The sequence below is a fragment of the Schistocerca cancellata genome, chromosome 1 (genome assembly GCF_023864275.1).
Source record: "Schistocerca cancellata isolate TAMUIC-IGC-003103 chromosome 1, iqSchCanc2.1, whole genome shotgun sequence".
Classification (NCBI taxonomy): Eukaryota; Metazoa; Arthropoda; class Insecta; order Orthoptera; family Acrididae; genus Schistocerca; species Schistocerca cancellata.
The window spans coordinates 574,277,963-574,298,992 of NC_064626.1; the positions used below are offsets into that span (position 1 = coordinate 574,277,963).

Sequence of the window (21,030 nt, forward strand, 5' to 3'; positions counted from 1 at the left end):
TAATCTGTGCTGAACAGGAAAGGTCACTGTGCATTTTCATAGCAGTCTGAAGAACATTTTGTGTATGAGCCAAAGATATTCATTGGAAGTACAGATAGTTCTGTGTTACAAATTCTTTATTGAACACCATGCTTAGCTGACTTCATGGGCAGCATCACAGTATGAAGTCACAGTAACACACAAAACAATGTTATTGAGAATATTGTGGGATAACTTTTATTTGTAATTTTTTTTCTTTAACTTCCCTTTTTGTCTCTCCATTGTGTTTCCGTGTCTTGGCGGCTTATCAAAATTGCGCTCTGATAGTGGCTGCGACACTTTGCTTCACTGCTGAAGTTATGCCTTTGTACCTCCATTCTAACAATGTATTCTTAGTTGTAGTAATGAATGGGAACCTTATACACATGTAATCAATGTGTAAGGCTTCTTCAGTGCATATAACATTTCTTCCATATCATGTGTCAGATCACATGAGGTTGCCAATAGAAAGATTAAAACAGCTCCAATGAATATAGATATATATGATGTTTACATCATCTTCAGTATCTTTGAAACATTTCTAATATCCAATTTTGTACTATTAAAGCACTACAAAATTTTGACTGAGTGTGTGATTGTGTAAGAATTTAAATAACGGCAACAGTTTTGCCAAATTGCTTACGTATTTTCTAATGTTAATGTAAGGGAAAGGAAAAAAGAGAAAACTTAGAATAATTTAAGGGTGCCACAGGTGTTGGCGATGAATTCTGGTGTCCCAAGTGTTTTTGAAACAAGGTTTGTGCTGATGAACATCAGAGGAAATAATAGTACACAAGCAGTTGTTTGAATATTAATTAAAACTCTACCTGCGTCTACTTTAGTCCACTGTAGGAAATGAAACACAGTGACATTGTAGCGCATTAAAGATTTGTCCATTATATTCATTGTTGAAGTAATAAGTTGTCCAATGTAGGCTATAAATAAAAATAACAAATATTGTATCCTACTCTTCATCACATTGTCGTTCGTACTCCACACCTTGAATACTTCGAGGGGTTATAGATTTCAATAAACATTCAATTTGCAGTGTTGTAAGACAATGAAAGTCATTTTTGTAGGCATAGGAAAAAGATTGATATGCAGTTGCTGGATTGTTAATATAACATTTAATATAAATATGCTTTTGTAGTCGCTATGTACTACTGAATAATGATGTTCTTTACATATAATGCACAAGCAACAGAAATCTTGCCCCCTTTCTCCCCATAAAGGAGTCTATGATCATAGTCTCCATTGAACAGCAGAATGTAAGTATAAAATCTAGACACTACAGAAAACTTCCACTGATAAATGAATTGATATTTTGTTTATAGTTGTCTGATTGTGGAAGTGACACTGAGATGTAAGTATTTTACCAGTGGTGTAGTAAGTGCTGTACTGAAATCCTTTGACACATTTTCCGTTCTTTGGTTCACGTTTAAGATGCATTTTTGCCATTCTGCTTCTTTAAATTGTTTTGAAGTATGAAAGAATACTTTCTGTGAAGTTTAGGTATTTATAGCCATACTCATCCAGCTCGACATGTTTGTGCATAACTTGACTGTTGTAAAAGATCTTACAATACTTGGAAATTCTTCTAATGAATTATGTTACGATGAACAAAAGTAGGAACTTGGAGATTAATTTGCTGAATTGAATGGGATATGTACCTTGTTAATATCCTAGCAATACTGCAGCACTGCCTTTGGATGAACGATGAAAAGCCAGTGAAGATTATAGCTGTATTCAAAAAACAAAGAAAGAAAAAGACCTGAATAGGAAGGAAAACCAAACCCATCAATCTTTGTGACCAAACAATATTGGTGAATAGCAGCCATATCTCCATTATTCAAACTTTCTGTCATTTTAATATATACAGATTCAACCTTAACTCTATGAAATTTTGGACAGTGTTTAGGGATACACACAGTATTCTGGTATCAGATCCCCTTGGTCTCCAATAGCCTAATAGAGTAATTACATTTAATTTGCTTTATTGCCCACTTTTTCTTTGTATTACACTGGAAGTAGCTGCAGAGCAGTACAAATGTTAATGGTGTGTATAGTGTCTTCCTTGTTAACAAATGTGTCCCATTCGCGTTGGTATTTGATGTTTACAACAGTAATGTCCACCGTACTCTTCGCCTTCAAGTTTGCAAATTGGTGTAACAAACTGCATTATAATTACCTTACTACTCTGTAACAAGCTTCCAGAGACAGTCCCTTATACCAGAATACTCACAGAAATTGTCGACGAATTTGGACACACACACACACACACACACACACTCACTCACTCACTCTCTCACTCTCACTCTCACTCTCTCTCTCTCTCTCTCTCTCTCTCTCTCTCTCTGCCATCTGGAATTTATTAAGTGATTATGTTTACAGTTATTTCTACCATGAGATAAGTTATGGGAAAGGGAATTGAACAGGGCGATGTAAATTGTTCTGTTTTGGACTAGTGTGACGTTCATCCACAGATTAACTATTATAAAAGTCTTTTGAAGTATTACTAATACATCCCATGAAATTTTATTGGTTGTCTTCCCACTGAAGGTCATTTTCTTCCGAATTTTTGGTGTGGGTATCTTACAACTTAGTCTTCCACTGAGGCATATTCAGTGACTGCTCCAAGCAAAATGTGAGAGATATTGGCCGGCCTAGTGGTTCTAGGCACTTCAGTCTGGAACCGCACAACCACTATGGTCACAGGTTCGAATCCTGCCTCGGGCATGGCCTTGTGTGACGTCCTCAGGTTAGTTAGGTTTAAGCAGTTCTATGGGACTGATGACCTCAGATGTCCCATAGTGCTCAGAGCTATTCGAACCATTTAAGAGATATTGCAATGGGTATAATAGCAGACTCATGTTTGAATCGTGGAATTGAATTTCCAAGAAAGCATGAAAACTGTGAAAAGGACATTACGGATTTTCTTAATCATCTCAAATGATGTACTCATGGATGAGATACTGAAAACTAATCTTTCTTCCTCAAGCAAATACTGCATGTCTTTAATTTTGATAATGTAACTTTTAAATCGGAGATTTCATTTCCTATGTACTCTTATCTTCTCCTTTGTTGGTTTGGCAGGAGTGAAAGGAGAATGTCACCATGTGAAGGTCCATTTCTGCTCCTATGTTGTTAGTTCAAAGAGCCTGTAAAGATGTATGTGTTACCTAGCTGGTTGTAAAGGTGCATTTTATGTCTTAACTTCCTCCATCTACACCTTTTTTATGGTAGCCAAAAATTAAACTTTGCTTCTTTTTTCTCGCAATTGTAACACACACATCACGAAGACATGACTGCCCTTAAAACATGTTGTAGATAAAAAGCAAACTTGTTTAAACCTGAGCTCTGTAGAGTCGGGGGAAGAAAATATTAGTCTTGCACTTTCAGTAGCCCATATTTTTGTGATCGTATGTGACACAGTGAGTCTTGTTTCCTTTGTTCTGGTGATGGCATTTTTCATAGGAAAGCTAATGTTGCAGCTACAATATTGGATCTCTCCAGTGACCATGTCTTTAAGTTTGCATTTTCTATAGGCGAATCCCAAGAATTTCGGAAATCTGTATCAATTGGAGCCAATTTTGTGGATTGTCATCTATTACTTTGTGGCAAGTAGAGTACTGACCATGATTATGGAGTCCCTGAAAGCATTCTGTTGTTGCTGCAAACTTACTTTTTGCTACTAAATTTGGAAATGTGCCGGTTTTTCGTAGTCACTAACATAATACATCTGGTTCTTGAAATGGAGTTGAATGTGAGCAGCAAAAGAGGTAAAATAAAGCTGACGGTTTCTTTAATTTAGGATAAATAACCCTGCTTTTAACCGTATCTTCCCCTTCACATGTTTCTAGGGGGGAGGAAATCCACAGAACATTACAAACAATTGTTTTATCCATTGATGATCATATGAATGTTTTAATTATTGTAATATAAAAACAAGTTAATGGGGCAGTCAGTTAATGGGGAAAGGGTTTGTCTTGATTACTGTACATTGCACTCTTCTAAACACACATGTTCCGCAATTTTTTGGAGCAGATAGGGTGGCTTTATGATAATCTTACTCAGTTCTGACATGTTCCTTTGCATACATTATAAAATCCCATACTCCATGTTTGTTATCACCTAACAAGCTGTGTACAGAATTGTAATTTCTTGCTGTATGCAACTGTGGATATGAGGCATGTTGAAGACTGAACTCTAGGGCATGCTCCAAATTGTGTTACTGTTTCTGCTTTTGGCATTCAGTTCACATATTGTTTGAAAGAAAACTGACATATGTTGGTTGTTTCTTCTGTTTCCTTTATGTCCTAACAAACTCTTTGACCAAAAAAAAGTCTTCAACATCCATGCTCTAACCAGCATATGCTCCCAGTATATTTTTTTGGGATAATACACTGTGCAGGAAGAAAGACAGATCTTTTCAGAATTACTTTCTGTTGGACAATTTTATAAAAAAGTATTAATTCGAGAATTGGGTACTATTGCTAATAAATTCAGGTTCATTACTTTCCATTCTGGTCGCAGTGTCTGAGCTACACCTGTTCTACTCTTAACTGATAATCGGCTGCCACAAGCAATGAAATTATGTGGACTGGTTTACTTCCCCTTTTGCACTAGACATCAGTATGTTTTAAATAGTGTTCTTAAGCAGTGATTACAGAAAAAACTTTTCGTATCTGACATGTTTGTGCTTTTTAGTTTTTGCATCCTGGTAAATGTCTTTAAGCAATCTAAAGTAAAGGATACTTCACTGAAATTTGTAGTGAATCAATGCATTTTTACATTGATTATATCTTAATGAACTGAACTTTAATTAAACTTTCTAGGAAGTATTTGTGCTTAAGAGTTCTTACAAGCTCTTACAATCATTATCCATGTCCATTGTAACTTTAATTTTAGTCCATGTTTTAACATAGTTTGCTCACTGTTATATATGCAAGCTCAGAATTCATAGTAATCTTCGATGTTACATATTAGATTTCCTAACTCTGCACTTGTCACTGCTATACAGATGAACAACATTGTCTTTAAAGCGCACTATGCCTATCACTACTTTATTTTACTTGAGGATACAGCAGGGACGACACTTCCACAAGTGTATGTTATGTAGAATAACTAATAATGATAATAAAAATCCCATAAGTAGTAGATAGACAGTTTACATATTGAGTACAGAATAATGGCTACAAATGCTTTTGCTGTATGCATTAAGTGGACGGATTTATTATTAGATACATAGACATATTTAAAAATAGATTATAATTTTGTAAATTAGGTATTAAAACAGTGATCGCTAACTGAAGACAATTCGTAATTTTTTTATGTTTCCAGATTGTGACACAGGTAAAGGGGTTAGGGGTACACGGTCCAGGCAACTACAAGCTTCGCTCATCTGTGAATTCTTAGCTCTCCTGGCATTCAGCATTTGATTTTTCATTTTATTTTTGTGAATATTAATATATCTACTGCCATGAGCATATACTTGAAATAGACAAGTAGCCAAAAGTAGCAGTACTTCAGCCTGCAGTCCTGCATGTGGTCTTAATATTGTTTTGGATGCTTAAGTCCAAGTACAGAAAAAGAAAAAAAAGTGTAGTGAAAGATCATTCCAATTAAAGTACACAGTGTCTCCCCCACTACATATCTTTCCCACACTTTCATATTTCTCCTATACGCAAGATAACATTATCAGTTCAAAGTGCACAATTTCATTTGATGCTCTCAAGCTTCATCAAAAACAAATGAAATGTGTTACACTTGTAGAACTTCATTTGTGCCTTCTTTTGTGTTGATCATAATTAATTACTTTGATAGGACTATGTTGTGCATTATCTTATTGTACTTGGCACTGTCTGTCTGCACATGGTTTTGTGCAGAATTCTCAACTTTGATCCATTTTTTAAAATAAATTATTGGGGATTAAATTTCTTTGAAAGTACTGATTCATTTCAATAAATACCATATACAGAAGACAATTCACAGCTTAGGTTTTGGTCACAAAAACTTGTACATAATAAGCAAAATTGGGGCGAGAGAAAAAAGGGGGGTGGAGGGGGGCTGTATAAATAATTTTAATTATGCTCTTATTTATACATTATGTAAATGCTATGCTTTCTAATATCAGTGCCAAGTAATAACCCAATGTAGTGTTAGGATCTTTTTAGTGACAGGGTACAATACCCCTAAGTGAATGTGGCGTGTCACTGCAAAAGACCGCAGTAAAAGAGAGGTACACCACCATGTAGTATTCATTTTAATATGATTTATCATATGCAGTAAATGATATTGTTAGACAGACACTCATTCATTGTGCTTAGCAGCAGTTTGTAACGTAACACAAATAATTTTACTTGTTATATTTAGGGAAAGCTTCCAGGGACAAGCTAGAGTAATTGAACACTTTATTGCTTACACGTGTGACAGATTTACAAAGTCCACAGTAGCCACATATGATTTGTACAAGTCATCTATTCACAGACACAAGAATAAGATTTTCAGCTTGCACTAGTCTTTAGACAATCTTATTTCCCGGAAGAACTACAGATATAATAATGCCTTAAAAAGGGGGGCGGGAATTTAAGTACTTAACATCGAATGTGTGTTACATATACTGTAACTGTAATTAAATTTACTTGAAATCGAGATTTAGGCAAGCACATATCCATAGTGAAATATACAACATAAATTTGATGCACTCAAAAGTAAGAGTAAATTATTTGAAATGTCATGACTAGTTCTGCAAAGCAGAAATTTTGAAGTGAAGTGACTGGTAACAAGGAGTTCATTTTCTAGGAGACATTTTGTTCGCATAGTCAGAAATTTGCCCAAAACCATTATTTAATGAATAAAATGAAAACTTGAAGTATTTAAAATGTGAAAAGATGTTCAGTTTGTGTCTTTGTGTTGTAGACTTGGATCACAAGCTATAACACTTTGAGTGTCATTAATGTTTCTAATGCACACATAATTGACTGCAGGTTGTTAATTTTGCCAGCTTTGATTGATGTGTGTGCATGAGCGCAAGCGTGCGTGCGTGCACGTGCATGTGGTTTTTATTATTATTATTAGTGGTGTCCCACCACCAATAGAAAAGGTTACTTCATGATATTTACATGGCACAGAACATACTATATAAACATATTGTTTGCTATTTGGAATGAATGATTTGTTGTCACAGTCCAGGAATTTCATTGGACCATTCTGGTAATAAAATCTATTGTGTAAATGTCATTGCACAGTACTAAAAGAATGGCATACTGAATGTGCCATAATGTGTCCCATGAAATTCTGAAATTGTGGGTTTTTGTTGCAGCTACAAGACACCAGTCTGCTGTATAATTACTAAACACGTACTAGAAATATCAGAGTATGTTAAGCATTATGTGTAGTTTAAGGTATTTATGGCTTACCTGGCTTCCCCAATTGTATTTTCATTATCTCTTTCCTATAATGAAAGAAATCAAAACTGAATTACAAACCATAAAAAATTGGCAATATCTTCAGACTGTGTTCTCTTTGGGAAATGGACATTCGTGTTAAAATATTAAAAATGATTGTCTTATAAATTCTTTCCTCAAATCTGTCCAACATAAATCAAGAAGAGCATTACTTGACTTCATATGGTTATACGTAGTATAAACATTGATGCATTTTATTTATCACGATAAAACATTTTAAAGCATTCCTTATACCTTTGTAATCATGACGACTTGAGTATCTAATACTTATGCTTTGCTCCTTGTGATTTCTTTATTACCTGCTGATGCAACTGTCATATGAAAATAGACAATCTTCTTTCTCACACACTGTTATGAAATATATTGTTGACTTTGAATAATTCAGTACTTCATCTTTATCCTTCTTCCTAACTTTGTGTGTGTTAAAAATCAGAAATGAATACTGGTATTTGATAAAAACTTTACTTTTCAATTCTTCATGGAACATATAGTTGAAACTATATTTGTCTTTGGAGATTAAGGATAAAACAGTTTTTGGTTTTTCCCAGCCTCACATCATTGTGCCATCATTCCTTACACAGTCCAGTATTTCCTTGTTGTTGTAAGCTACTGTAGGAATAGCAATCAAAGATTTTGGCTGAACATTTTTCAGATCAAATTGTCTGGTGATACTGAAAATGTAGTGTTGTGTTATGGTGCTGTAATTTCAGTTTACATCAAAAATATCTTAAGTGTTTTGTACAGTACACAAGAGTGATCATAGGCTGCTTATGTACTTATAATTGAATGGTAGAAAAGGATCAGTATCAACCTGAACACTAGCAAGAGTTGGGGAAACCATGTATGTCATTTGGATCAATTTTTGTAGTGGTATGCAATATTCATGAGAATGTAATACTTCCAGGATCAGCTTATGTAATTGAAAGAGCCTGTATTCATGATTGTTTTTGCTATTTGTAAGTTTCCTAGCTTGGGGAAGTGATAACATTCGGTGTTGCCTAGTGTCCATCTGTTTTCTTGATTTTTTTCCTCTTTTTTCTGTGTTGTTCCATGGTTAGAGTTGCGCCTAGCCTAGCCCTGGTGTTTTCAGCGATGTGGTGATCCGGTCAGGGGCCAACATGACACTGGCCGCCTGCTATTCCCCTTGGTAAAGGTCAATTTAAACCTTGAGTCACCATGACTTTTTCCTGACATCAGACGTAACAGACATTCAATTTTCTCATGAAAACATAAATAATTTCATAACAGAATGCCTCTATTTCTTTTTAACTTATTTGTATAACTATGTCAACAATGTCTGTAGCCGTTTTATGTCAGGATTTTGATAAGATTTTTTTTATTATTATTATGCAAGACTCCTCAAAACCATGTACAGCTATCTTGTGTTAATATTAGTTATATGTTGTTTTGTGTTTGTAGTAGATCTAAAGCTGAATGAATGTGTGTTAGCTATTGAAGCTACAGTTTTAAGCTGTACCACTGTAGAATTTTCAGCTGTTGAATTTCTTCCTAGTTCACTTGCAATCCCTTCAAATATTTTTGTGATATCATACCCTGATAACTTAAACAAAAGCAAGTTGCCTTTCTTTTATTCTTCTCTTCTAAGATTTCAAAAAGAAAGGTACTGATCTAACATGAAATAGATCATGATAAATAAGACTGAAGTTGCATGTGCACATTCGTGTCAACAGGCGAAAGCTTGGGAGAATGGAAGACATTTAACCCTTGCTCGTGAGAATATATAAATCAGTCAATTTTAACAAAATTTGGAATTTTCTGCCATTTTAAAACTCTTCGCTAGATCAGGACTGGAACCTAGATCTATGCCTTTTGCAGGCACCTATCTATTGACTAAGCCAGCTGAGCATATCCCATACATTGACTGGAACCTACAGTCAAGAATTACCTCTTTCCGAATCTCAAGAGATGTCTCCAGCACTTTTTGGTGGAATAGCATCATTGAGAAAGAGACGATCTGGCGGAGAATGGCTTAGTCAGCCTGGGGATTGTTTCCAGAATGAAACTCTTACTTACATAATAGTGTTACTATTTGATAATTATATCTGTGTCCTTGACTGAGATTCAGACTTTTAATTTATGCCATTTGTGGACAACACACCTCCAGCCAAGTTACTAGAGCATGCCTCGTGGTGTAAATCAGTTGCAGTCTGCCAAACATATTTCTTTTAGAGTGCAACCTTGGGGTGTGCTCAGTTGGCTCAGTTGTTAGAGCACTGCCTATGAAGGCAAAGATTTACATTTGAATCACAGATTTTAAAACAGTTCCATTTTTGAAAGAAAATCCATTTTAATTGTTAATTGCATGTTTTGTCGCACACAAAATGTAGAAAGACCTGAAAATAAAGTTAAGTTAATTTTTAGATATTTATGGTCAGTAATGTGCAGTTTCTTACAAAAAAGTGTGGGTTGAATTAGATCAAAAGCTTTGCTTCTTATTGAGATACTCTCCTATCACAAATCTTCTTTCTAAGGGAAGAAAAATTGTGTTGAAAAATTTTACAAGATTCAGATTTCCATTTTTAAATGGGGCTTGATATTATATCAAATTGCCATAACAGTGACAAGTTTTGTAATTACTGGCTTAGCATACTGTGTTAGGCATATTTAGTGGCTAACATAGGACCTTGTCGTTTTGCTTAATTGATTGATGTGTAATTCTGTTCTCTGTCTTGTTATAGGAGAGGATGGCACTGACTTCATGTCAGCACTTGTCTATAATATAAATCAAACTGGGACCCTGGTAACAGGTAAGTTCTAACTGTTGTAAGTCTGCTTCAACACAATTTCATTAAGCACAACGTATTTGCAATTGCATCACAGAAAATAATGGTTCCTGACTCTTCTGGAAATACACAGAACAAAAAACTTCTGGAGATGGATTCCTCATTATCAGTACACTATTCTATATGTTTGCTGAATAACTCTCACATCAGTGCTGCAGAACGCAGTTTGTAGATTTGACTGGAAGCACACGGGTACGAACTATGCCCTAGGTGAACCCATATACTGTCACATTTGGGGTTTGTTCACTGAAAACACAATGGTTGGTCAAATAGTGAGCAAAGAGTCCCACATTAGGCAGACAGGGAAATAACTTGCGATAGCCAAACATCGTCAGTAGGTTACTCCAAAGTCCAAATCCCAGCCCAGGAGAAAACCACATAGCATTAGTAGACATGGTAGAGAGAATGCTTTAAACATCGGCTAGTTGACAAGTGATACCCGACAGCCCGTGGCAGCTCTTAAACCTGCCGCAGGTGTTTAGTAATGTGACATGGCATCAGTCTATGTATTCTTTCGCACTGCGCCTAGTGACTTCATCGTGAATACGTGTAATTATATCGAGTGATCCATCAACATGTCTGATGGGCGCACAAGATTAACCTTCGTGTAAAAACTCTTTATCTTGAAATTTCTTCTTTGCTGAATGCTAGCAATTTTTTGATGTCATCGTGTCTTGCTTTCTTTTTCTTATATCTTAAAATAATTGTAATATGTTAGTTACTCAGGGTGTATACGACCTGGGACATCCGGGAGATCCGGGGAAAAACCGGGAATTTTTTCATCCGGGAAAAACCCGGGAATTTTTTAGAATTCCGGGATTTTTCATTGTTTTAGATTTCAGTTAAAGTTTTGTAGGTTTGACGTGTAAGATCTGATACGCTGACAAAGAACTTTAGTCCACTACTGCTGAATAATACGGCAGCAATGAAACATAAATCAGAGAATAACACCAAAATAAAAGTTTAGTTGTATAGAAATTGGTAATTCACATAATGCACAGACCAGTTTGCTGACACCGAAAAGTGTCAAAGGCTTTAGGTCGAAGATTATGCAGTACGTCCGTAACAACTAATGTGCATTCGATGTGCGTCACGTCACAATTCTTTACATTTCTAACAGATCACCAGAAAATATTATGAATAGTGGCTTGAGATGCGTTACTTACAAAGTAAATTTCCACGCAAGATGATTTATGTTACGTGTGAGAATGTGCAGTGAATTTCTTAAATCGCAGGGCGTTGTAACTCTCATTCAAAATGTAACACTTTGAGGATCAGCCATTTGATAAATGTCGGGTCCAGAAGATAAGTCATTTATGCCACTATTTAAAATTTTACCAGCACATTTGTATTTGATATGAATTAACGTGTAACACACACTAAAAAAAGACCGAGCTTGAAGTTAGTTTTCATACTTAATGTTGTTCTTTCATAGATAAAAAATTATGCAATCGATGGCAAAAAGTGTAATTGAACTTCAAAAAAATGTGCATAATGTGTTACTGAGCAATGTCACAAGCCTCTTCATGCCAGAACACCTCGACTTTTCTACGCAACTGATAATCATTTTGGCACGATTTTAATTGCCAAATTAGAGCCTGTTAGTAGGCGTACGGACTTCCTATCATTGTAGAACTAATAACAGTGGATGCCAATAGACGATGCAATTCTCGTTCGTACATACACATCTACTTACGAGTTAACTGGTGTAGAAACGCACTTTGCTGATCTGAGCGAGCTCGGCTTACCTTCGTAACGTACGCGCCGCGGCCTGTCTTTCTCGTAGGCCTCGTGCTCTGAATAACTGCCGTCATTCGCTAGCGAGATCACGTAACATGAGCTATGGCTGACTGACAAAAGTGCATCGCTCAACGCAATCTCTATTTTAGAGTTTCGGAAGCTACCGTGCTGCAATTTGTGGAATTTGTGTATATACTTTCGCAATACGAAAATAAACTTTGTGCATATTGTCTCGCATCAAACAACTTTCCAAACGCATTGTTTTTCCTGGATTTCGTTTCCTAAAGTGCTGGTACGTCCTCCGCCGGTATAAGACCTTTACGATTCAAAGGACTGATAGGTTTTACAGCTCCGAGGGAAAGCATACTGTTACTTAACACCGATGTATTTTCACCCGCTTTATACGTAATTTCATCCGGGAGAAATTGTGTTTTTAACCGGGAAAAATCCGGGAATTTTTTTTTCTTGTCCACGTAGACACCCTGTTACTGTTGTTTATATTACGCTGCATTGTTTCACCTTTTAGCAACAATATTATTATTAAAATTATGCTTCAAGTAGTTGTGTTACATTGCCCAATCACAATAATGTGACTTGGGACTGACGTATAGTCGTTTAACTCCTCTCTGTGTTCATGTTCTATAGTTTCCACTTGGGCGTGTATGCCCCAGTTGTTTTATGCGCCCTAAAGCAAAACAAACAATAATGTGACCATTGCCAATGTTGGATGTCATCATGCAATAACCTCTGATAAATGGCTTGTGGATATATCTGACATCCAAAAGGGCTTTTGGGTGAATGGTGGAAGCATTTCGAAAATTGCTAAGTTTGTAAACTGTTCACATTCTGCTATTATTAAAGTATACTCTGCACAGCAGAATGGCATTATACAAAATTGGAGTTAGTGCAACTGTGCTGTACCACAAACCATAGATGATGGGTGAAGAACAATTATGGAGAAGTGTATAGGGAAATAGTTTTGCAGCTGTTGAACAACTGACTGCTCAGATGAACCAAGGGGCTGCCAACAGTATCGTCTCAATGATCATTCAGCAAATATTGTGGCGCATGGGCCTCCACAGGTGCGTGATTCATACCCCCATGCTGACTGCCGTCCATTGGCAATGGAGGCTGGAATTTGCATACCAGTACTGCAACTATATGTCCACAGAGTGTGGGCAGGTGGCCTTTTATATGAATCACATTTTATGCGACATTGAACAAATGGCTCTTGGTGTTTATGGCTTGAAACATTTGAAAATGAACACCAAGCAACAATTGTTGGGAGGGTCCAGGCCAGAGGAGGGAGTTTTGTGGCCTGGGGAATGTTTTCTTGACATAACCGGGTTGCTATTGCTATTCTGGAAGGCAAAATGAATCAGCACAAGTTTCCGTCTATCCTTGAATCATCATTTAAAACCTTTACTTGAAACTTTTTGCAGATTCTCACGATAGTTTAGTTTTTTCAGTATCTCCGACATCCTCCCACAGATTAGACAAATGCGTGATCATTCATGCTGCTATTCTCTTTATAAGTTCAATATCCTCTAGCAATCCTTTTTGGTACAGTTCCCACACACTTGTGCAATATTCTAGAACTGGTCACACAAATAATTCGTGAGGAATCTCCTTTTGTAAACTGATTACAGTTCCCCAGTATTCTACCAATAAATCAGTCTGCCACCTGCTTTACATAGGACTGAGCCTATGTGGTCATTCCATTTCATATCCCTACACTCAGGTATTTGCATGAGTTGGCCTATTACAATACTGACTCGATGATGTTGTAGTCATAGGAGATATAATTTTTTGTGGGGAGTGCTCAGTTTTAGATTTTAACATTCAAAGCAAGTTACCAGCCTCTGCACCACTTCGTAATCTTGTCCAGATCTGACTGAATATTTATGCAGCTTCTTTCAGACAGTACTTCAGTATAGACAACTGCATTATCTGCAAGAAGTCTGAGGTTACTTTTAATATTGTCTACAAGCTCGTTAATATACAACATGAACAGCAAGGGCCCCAACACACTTCCCTTGGGCACACCTGAAGTTATTCCTACAGCTGATGATGATGACACACCATCTCTAAGATAAGATGCTGCTTCCTCCGTACCAAAAAGTCCTCAATCCGGTCACACATTTCACTTGAGACCCCATACGATCGTACTTTTGACAAGAAGTGTAGGTGTGGTAATTAATGAATCAAACACTTTTTTGGAATGAAGAAATATTACATCTACCTGACTGCCTTGAACCAAATCTTTCAGTATATGTTGGAGTCCACAAGATTAATGTTTTTGGAATCCATACTGGGTGGCATGGAGGAGATTGTTCTGTTAGAGATTATGTTTGAGCTCGGTATATGTTGTAAGATTCTACAATGAATCGATTTCAAAGATATTGGGAGGTAGTTTCATGGATCAGTTCTACTACCCTTGTAGAAGTGTGTGACCTGTGCTTTCTTCCAAGAACTGGGCACAGTTGTTTTATTTATTTATTTATTTATTTATTTTTTTTTTTTTTTTTTTTTTTTTTTTTTGAGAGGGGGGGAGCATCTGCTATAGATTATTGTTAGAAGAGGAGCTAGGTCAGTAAAAAATCTGATAGGGATTCCATTGGGCCCAGGAACTTTGTTCAATGTCAGTGATTTCAGCTGTTTCTCAACACCACTGACACTAATACTGATTTCACTCACCTTTAGTGCTATGAGGATTAAATTGGAAATATTCTCCTTGGTTTTCCTGTGTAAAGGAACATTCGAAGATTAAGTCAAGCACTTCAGCTTGTGCATTGCTACCCTCAGTTTCAGTTCCTGTCTCATTTGCTAGGGACTGGACACTTAACTTTGGTGCCACCAACGGCCTTTACAAACAACCAGATTTTCCTTTTGGTTTTGTAAAAGATAATTTGACAGTATTCTGCTACAGTAGTCTTTAAAAGCTTCAGACATTGTTCTTGGCAGCCAGATGAGTTTCATTCAGCATCTATCTATCTGTAGCCCTGTGCTTTTACCCCTGTTATGCAGTAATCCCTGTTTCTTTAGAAATTTATTTATAATAGCTGTAGACCATGGAGGATCCATCCAACAAACTTTTGTGCTGGTTATCTATTCAGTGAATGGTCAGTTATTCTTTTAAACTTGAGCCATAGTTCCTCTGCATACTCCTTCCCTGTGCTGAAAGTTTTAAAGTTTCTCATTGAGATGTGACATGACAGATTTTTTTTTCTTTTTTTTTTTTTTTAATCCAATGTACTAATATATATATCGATTGTAGGCAATTAAAACCTCATAACTCCAGCTGTCTGTGTAACTCTCCAGTAACTCCATAATCAGAGAGAAATTTGAAAGTGCATGAATTTCTCTAATCTGTCAATAACTAGGCTTCTACTGTGCAGTTACACATGTAGCAACTTCTTGTATCACTTTATATACACTTATGCTCATAAATTAAGGATAATGCTGATACATGGTGAAACAACACTCTGGTGGGCGGTTTGCGGGTTTAAATCACCTCAGGGTATGACCACGTGGTGCATTTGACCTGTGGTCGTTGCACAGTGGTGCTGGCAGCAGCCCACATACGCAGAGGTGTGTTGGTGCTTGTCAGAGTATGGTGCAGCAAGTAAGTGTGCAGATGTTTTCAGACGTGCTAATAGTGACCGTGTGTTGAAAATGGCTCAAAGAACACATTTTGATGAAGTTATGAGGGGTAGAATACTAGGGCGTCTGGAGGCTGGTCAAACACAGCAGGTCGTAGCACAGGCCCTCCGTGTGCCACACAGTGTGATCTCAAGATTTTGGCAACGATTCCAGCAGACAGGAAACGTGTCCAGGCACTACAGTACAGGACGTCCACAGTGTACACCACTACAAGAAGACCAATATCTCACCATCAGTGCCCGCAGACGGCCAGGGAGTACTGCAGGTAGCCTTGCTCGGGACCTTACCGCAGCCACTGGAACAGTTGTCTCAAGACGACTGAACAGACATGGTTTATTCGCCCAGAGACGTGCAAAGTGCATTCCACTGACCCATGGTCACAGGAGAGCCTGTAAAGACTGGTGTCAAGAACACAGTACATGGTCATTGGAACAGTAGTCCCAGATTATGTTCACGGATGAGTCCAGCTATAGTCTGAACAGTGATTCTTGCCAGGTTTTCATCTGGTGTGAACCAGGAACCAGATATCAACCCCTTAATGTCCTTGAAAGGGACCTGTATGGAGGTTGTGGTTTGACGGTGAGGGGTGGGATTATAACACATGGCCCCACAGAGCTGCCATTGTGGAGTACCTCGAAACAGAAGCTATCAGGTGAATGGAGTGGCCTGCCTGTTCTTCAGACCTAAACCCCATTGAACACGTCTGGGATGCTCTCGGTCGACGTATCGTTGTAAGTCTTCAAACCCTTACGACACTTCGGAGGTCCGACAGGCACCGGTGCAAGAATAGAAGGCAACAGCAGCTGCACGACCACCTGATCCAGAGTGTGCCAACCCATTGCGCAGCCTGTGTATGTTTGTGCATGGTGATCATATCCCAAATTGTTGTCGGTGTACATGCGCAGGAAACAGTGGCGTTTTGTAGCACATGTGTTTCGGGGCAGTTTTCTCAACTTATCACCAATACTGGTGACTTAAAAGCTATGCCGTGTGTGTTCCTTATGTGCCTATGCTATTAGTGCCAGTTTTGTATATTGCCACGATGTGTGGCACCACATTCTACAATTATCCTTAATTTATGAGAATGAGTGTAGTTTTTTAAGAAACCGTTCTTACGCCACCTGCAAAATTTAACAAAATAGTAATGTTTCACAGGATGCCGTTTCATGCCCACCACTAACAAAACATGAAGATGGCAACAACGTATGGTCAGCTATTAGTTTGAAACTGCAAAATTTCGGATTTCCTTCTGGATTTACAGGACTTCAAAAAGTCATTAAATATCAAAAGTGGGCTAATATTTTTATATACTTTTGTGTTGCTGTTATTTTAGGAATGGTAATGGAGATTTTCTAGGATAAAACAGGCAGCATAAACAAATGGGACTAGTATCAAACTCTGTACCCAATTACAAGTAGCTCAGAACCATATCAGTTAATAACAACAGAAGTCAACTGTTTAATGACTGAAGATGATACAGAAATGAGTATCCTGAATGCTTAATGTTAACAACACTTATAGATTAGTCCTTAGGCTGGTTCCCACTGGCCAACTGCTGCCTACAAGGCTGTATGAGGAGCAATTTATGTTCATGGGACATGTGATCAGCATATTGCCAATCCCTCCAAGTGTTGTTGCCTATAGGCAAATCCTTATGAAGCCACTGCTTCTTTATTCAAGCAGCTCCTCATTTGTACTCACAAGGGCTGAGTTGACAGCCTATATTGGGTACCACATGAGATACTGGGAATCCAACCCTGGTCCTTCAGCACTGAAAGCAGCAATGCTAACCATTCAACTACGGAAGCAGTCCACTATGGAATATTTAGTGCTTGAGTATCTCATTTCCATTACTCAGCTTTTAATCCTGTTTTTAGTTATGTATCAAACATGTGCCATTGTTACTTTTCACATATGCTGGAATCTCTGTATTGAAAACTGTTTAGTGTACGAAAAGCGGTCCAGGCTATTTTTACCCTTGTAACTGACTGTTGTTTGAAGTGCCGTAAAAACTAAAATTCATCTGTGGATTCCAAGATTTCATTGGTACTTTCTATTATTTTATTTTTGATGTGTTATTTTAGTCTAATTCTGATTGATTTCTGGCCTACTTTTGGATTTGATCTGTTAAGTTGCTCCTTGCATTTTTTTAGTTCATCTTCATTAGAGGCAAATAGTGCAACCTTATCTGCCTAAGTCTTGTATTGCATAAACATGTATCCTTTCTGAAAACACTCTCTACTGCTGCTGATATCTCCTTATTTAATATATTGTACATTTCATGTAAGGGGCTTAAGCCTAAGTTATTTTTTTCCATCTTGTGAAGTACAATAATTATACCACTGTTCTTGTTTTGGGTAGTATTCTTCCTTTAAGTATTATGTAAACAGGTTTGCCAGTTCTTCTCATATCACGTTCACTTTGAATAATCATCTATCAGTAAATTACGTTTCATCATACCTCAAATGACTTTATACATCTTGTTTTGGGACTGCCTATGCAGTGTCATTATTTTCTTTATAATCTGTCTGTGTTTCTGATTCCTCTTGTGAACTACGCAAACATGTAAAAAGTCTTCAAATTTGTACTATTCTCTGTATTTATTGCACAATATGCCGCTTTAATTGATGAAATGTAAAGTCTACTCAACAAAAGTTGGTTTCCAAAATAGTGTAATTCAGAATATTTTATCATGTTCTTATTATTGTTTACTTGAAACTTTCCATTTCTCTTTAATGGCTGCCTTGTTAAACTTACTTTCCCTTTGCTCCCGTCGTACCTGCAACATGATGGCTCGTTTTCGTAAGAGCCTTTGGTGTATATTGGCCCATTTCATCTTGTCTGTGTAATGTTGATTTTCTAAGGTCCTGAATTTGTTGCTTGCGGTATCTCTCTCTATTCCTAAATAAATTCTCGTATCAAAATTTCTGATTTCTTGTTTCATGGGATCTCTGTCTTCCTGCCTCTGTATCTATTTTTATTCAGCGTACCAAAACACCTAATGTGTTTGTTTGTGCATATTCATGGGTGCACATGCTTTGTCAACTGTTCTTTACTGGATCCTCTATCAATTCTGTTAATTTAACCTAGTGATGGACCCCAGACTGATGAGCAGTTCTCATGCATCAGTCAAACAAGTATTTTTTAAGTCACTTTTATCATAAATTAACTAAATCTCTTCAAGAGTCTTAAATTGAATCTGTTGGGCATCTGTTTTTTTTTTTTTTTAAATGTGTTGTAGGATAATGACAACCTTCAGTGTCTTTATTGTTTGATGAAATATAATAAATTCCTTCATAGAAAGAAATGTCACTTATGATGGTTTACTTAAGAAATAGGGAGGTACACCAAATTAATTTAACCATAAAGTTCAGAAATTTAGGGAGTAAATATGAAGGGTGCTGTAGTGTAACAGGACATTGTGGGCCAAGTCCTGTTCTGCTATATGAAGAATTGTCATGCCAGCTCAAGATTTTCCCAATGTTTCAATAGAGAGGTCAAATATACCAACAGGCCTACTGTGCATACCGTATCTGTTCCGACAGAGAGAGAGCGTACAAGGAAAGATGTAGCTGCAGTGTGCAGAAGCTACGAGAGTGAGTACTGTTTACTGTCCGTGCATCTGGTATGCAGTCTGTGGACCCAGAAGGTGCGCACAAACAAGATCATAGAATAGCTTAGGAGAAAAACAAATGATGTTTGTCAGTTGTAATGTAAGAAAGCTTTTGAATTCCTGTTGGATCAGAGTGCTCTGGTTTGAGTTCTCATAGAGAAAGAATGTATTAGTGTCACATTAATGGACTGAATTGTAATTGCAGTTATAAAATAAACGTCTGGTAATGAAAGTGAAAAATACGTGTTCAGTCGTCACTTGAGAATTTGGTATAAGTTTTTAGTTGGAAAGCTTTAGCAATTTACTGCAGCATTGAAGATGCTTCAGAGAAGTCTGCACTGGCATGGCACAGCATGGCTGGTCCATAAAAATTCCACATGATGACCAGAATTACATACAAGCCAGATTCACCAAAAATGAGGTAACAAATGCATCTTTAACTCTCTTATAGTGGCACGGTGGCCAGGAAGAATACCTCATTCAAATAATAAAATACACAAAACAGGATTTGGCCCCTAATAAATCTTCTTACACAATAATTAAAATTTTATATTCTGAACGACTTTCTTTAATGTTTTGCAGTCAATTTATTTGAAACAGTATTTCATTTTGCACTATAAGAAAGAACCATATGTGAGATAATACAGGAATGGTACTCAAAGAAAGTTTGCTTCCAGAAAACCACACAGAATAACTTATGCAGAATTTTACATATCTGCCTTCAGTGAAACACAATGTTTTTTGAACACATGACTTGTTTCAACACTGGTCTACTACCTCCTGTAGGCTTGACATTATTTCTCAATTTATGTTGTTTGTGTCTTAAGCTTACAAAACATCATTGTTCAGTAAATTGCAGACTGTCAACACGTTTTATCATTGTAACTCCCCACGTATCTATGTCAAAGTCACCACAGAGAAAAATATTCGGTTAACTTGGTTGTAGAGTCTAGTTTTGAAACTAATATTGTGCCAAGAGCTGCTTAATAATTTTGCATTCTTTATGTGGATGGGATATGATAAAACAGTTGCCCTAAGTACAGCTACTCCCATGTCCCCTCTAAACAACATTCCATACTGCTGCATATGGTCACTTGATGCCGCACTTCACAGAAAATTCCAAGCAGAAATGTTATGAAAGGTCTCTGAGCAGAACAAACACCTAGCACAGGCTCGCTACATCATCATCACTATTTGTCTGCAGTAACATTTGTCTTTTGGCACTCTCTGGCAACAGTTCAAACGAACCTGTGTCTAAGAGGTAGCAGGTAAATATTGTGAATGGTGGTTTGAGAAGTGTGAATTTCCTTTTAAGTAAGATGAATTATGCTGTGTGAGAAAATGCAATGAATTTCTGAAATCGAAAAGCTTTTGAATTATTTAAAACTTTGAAGACCAGCCACTTAGAAAAATTTCCAGCCCAGAAGATCAGACGTTTTTGTTGTCATTTAAAATTTTACTGGCCCATTTGTGTTTGATATATCTTAAAGGGTAACACATACAAAAAGACCAATATTATACATGAAAGCTTAGATTTTCTTGTAGCTATACTAAGTTTAAAACATGAACTTTTCCTGTTTGGTGCTTTTTGCACTACTGAACAGTGATGTTGCTATTGGCCGACGACATCCTGTGTCCTATGCTCTGAATATCTGCTGTTGTTGGCTGGCTAGATAATGTGACATGAGCTATGATTGGCTGAGAAAAGCGCATTGCAATCTCAGTT

The 21,030-nt window shown here is 37.0% G+C and overlaps 1 protein-coding gene across 4 annotated transcripts in view; it reads left to right on the forward strand.

Annotated features, from left to right (window-relative positions):
- LOC126181765 (poly(U)-binding-splicing factor half pint) overlaps window positions 1-21,030 on the forward strand; it is a 119,059-nt gene that overhangs the window by 21,582 nt on the left and 76,447 nt on the right. For 2 of the 4 annotated variants that reach the window (XM_049924799.1, XM_049924800.1), the window contains exons 3-4: window positions 8,543-8,631; window positions 10,184-10,252. In XM_049924799.1, the coding sequence (XP_049780756.1) occupies window positions 10,204-10,252 (49 nt within the window). In that variant the 5' untranslated portion in view covers window positions 8,543-8,631; window positions 10,184-10,203. The remainder of the gene's footprint in view (window positions 1-8,542; window positions 8,632-10,183; window positions 10,253-21,030) is intronic. The other 2 variants (XM_049924797.1, XM_049924798.1) reach the window with 1 other exon arrangement.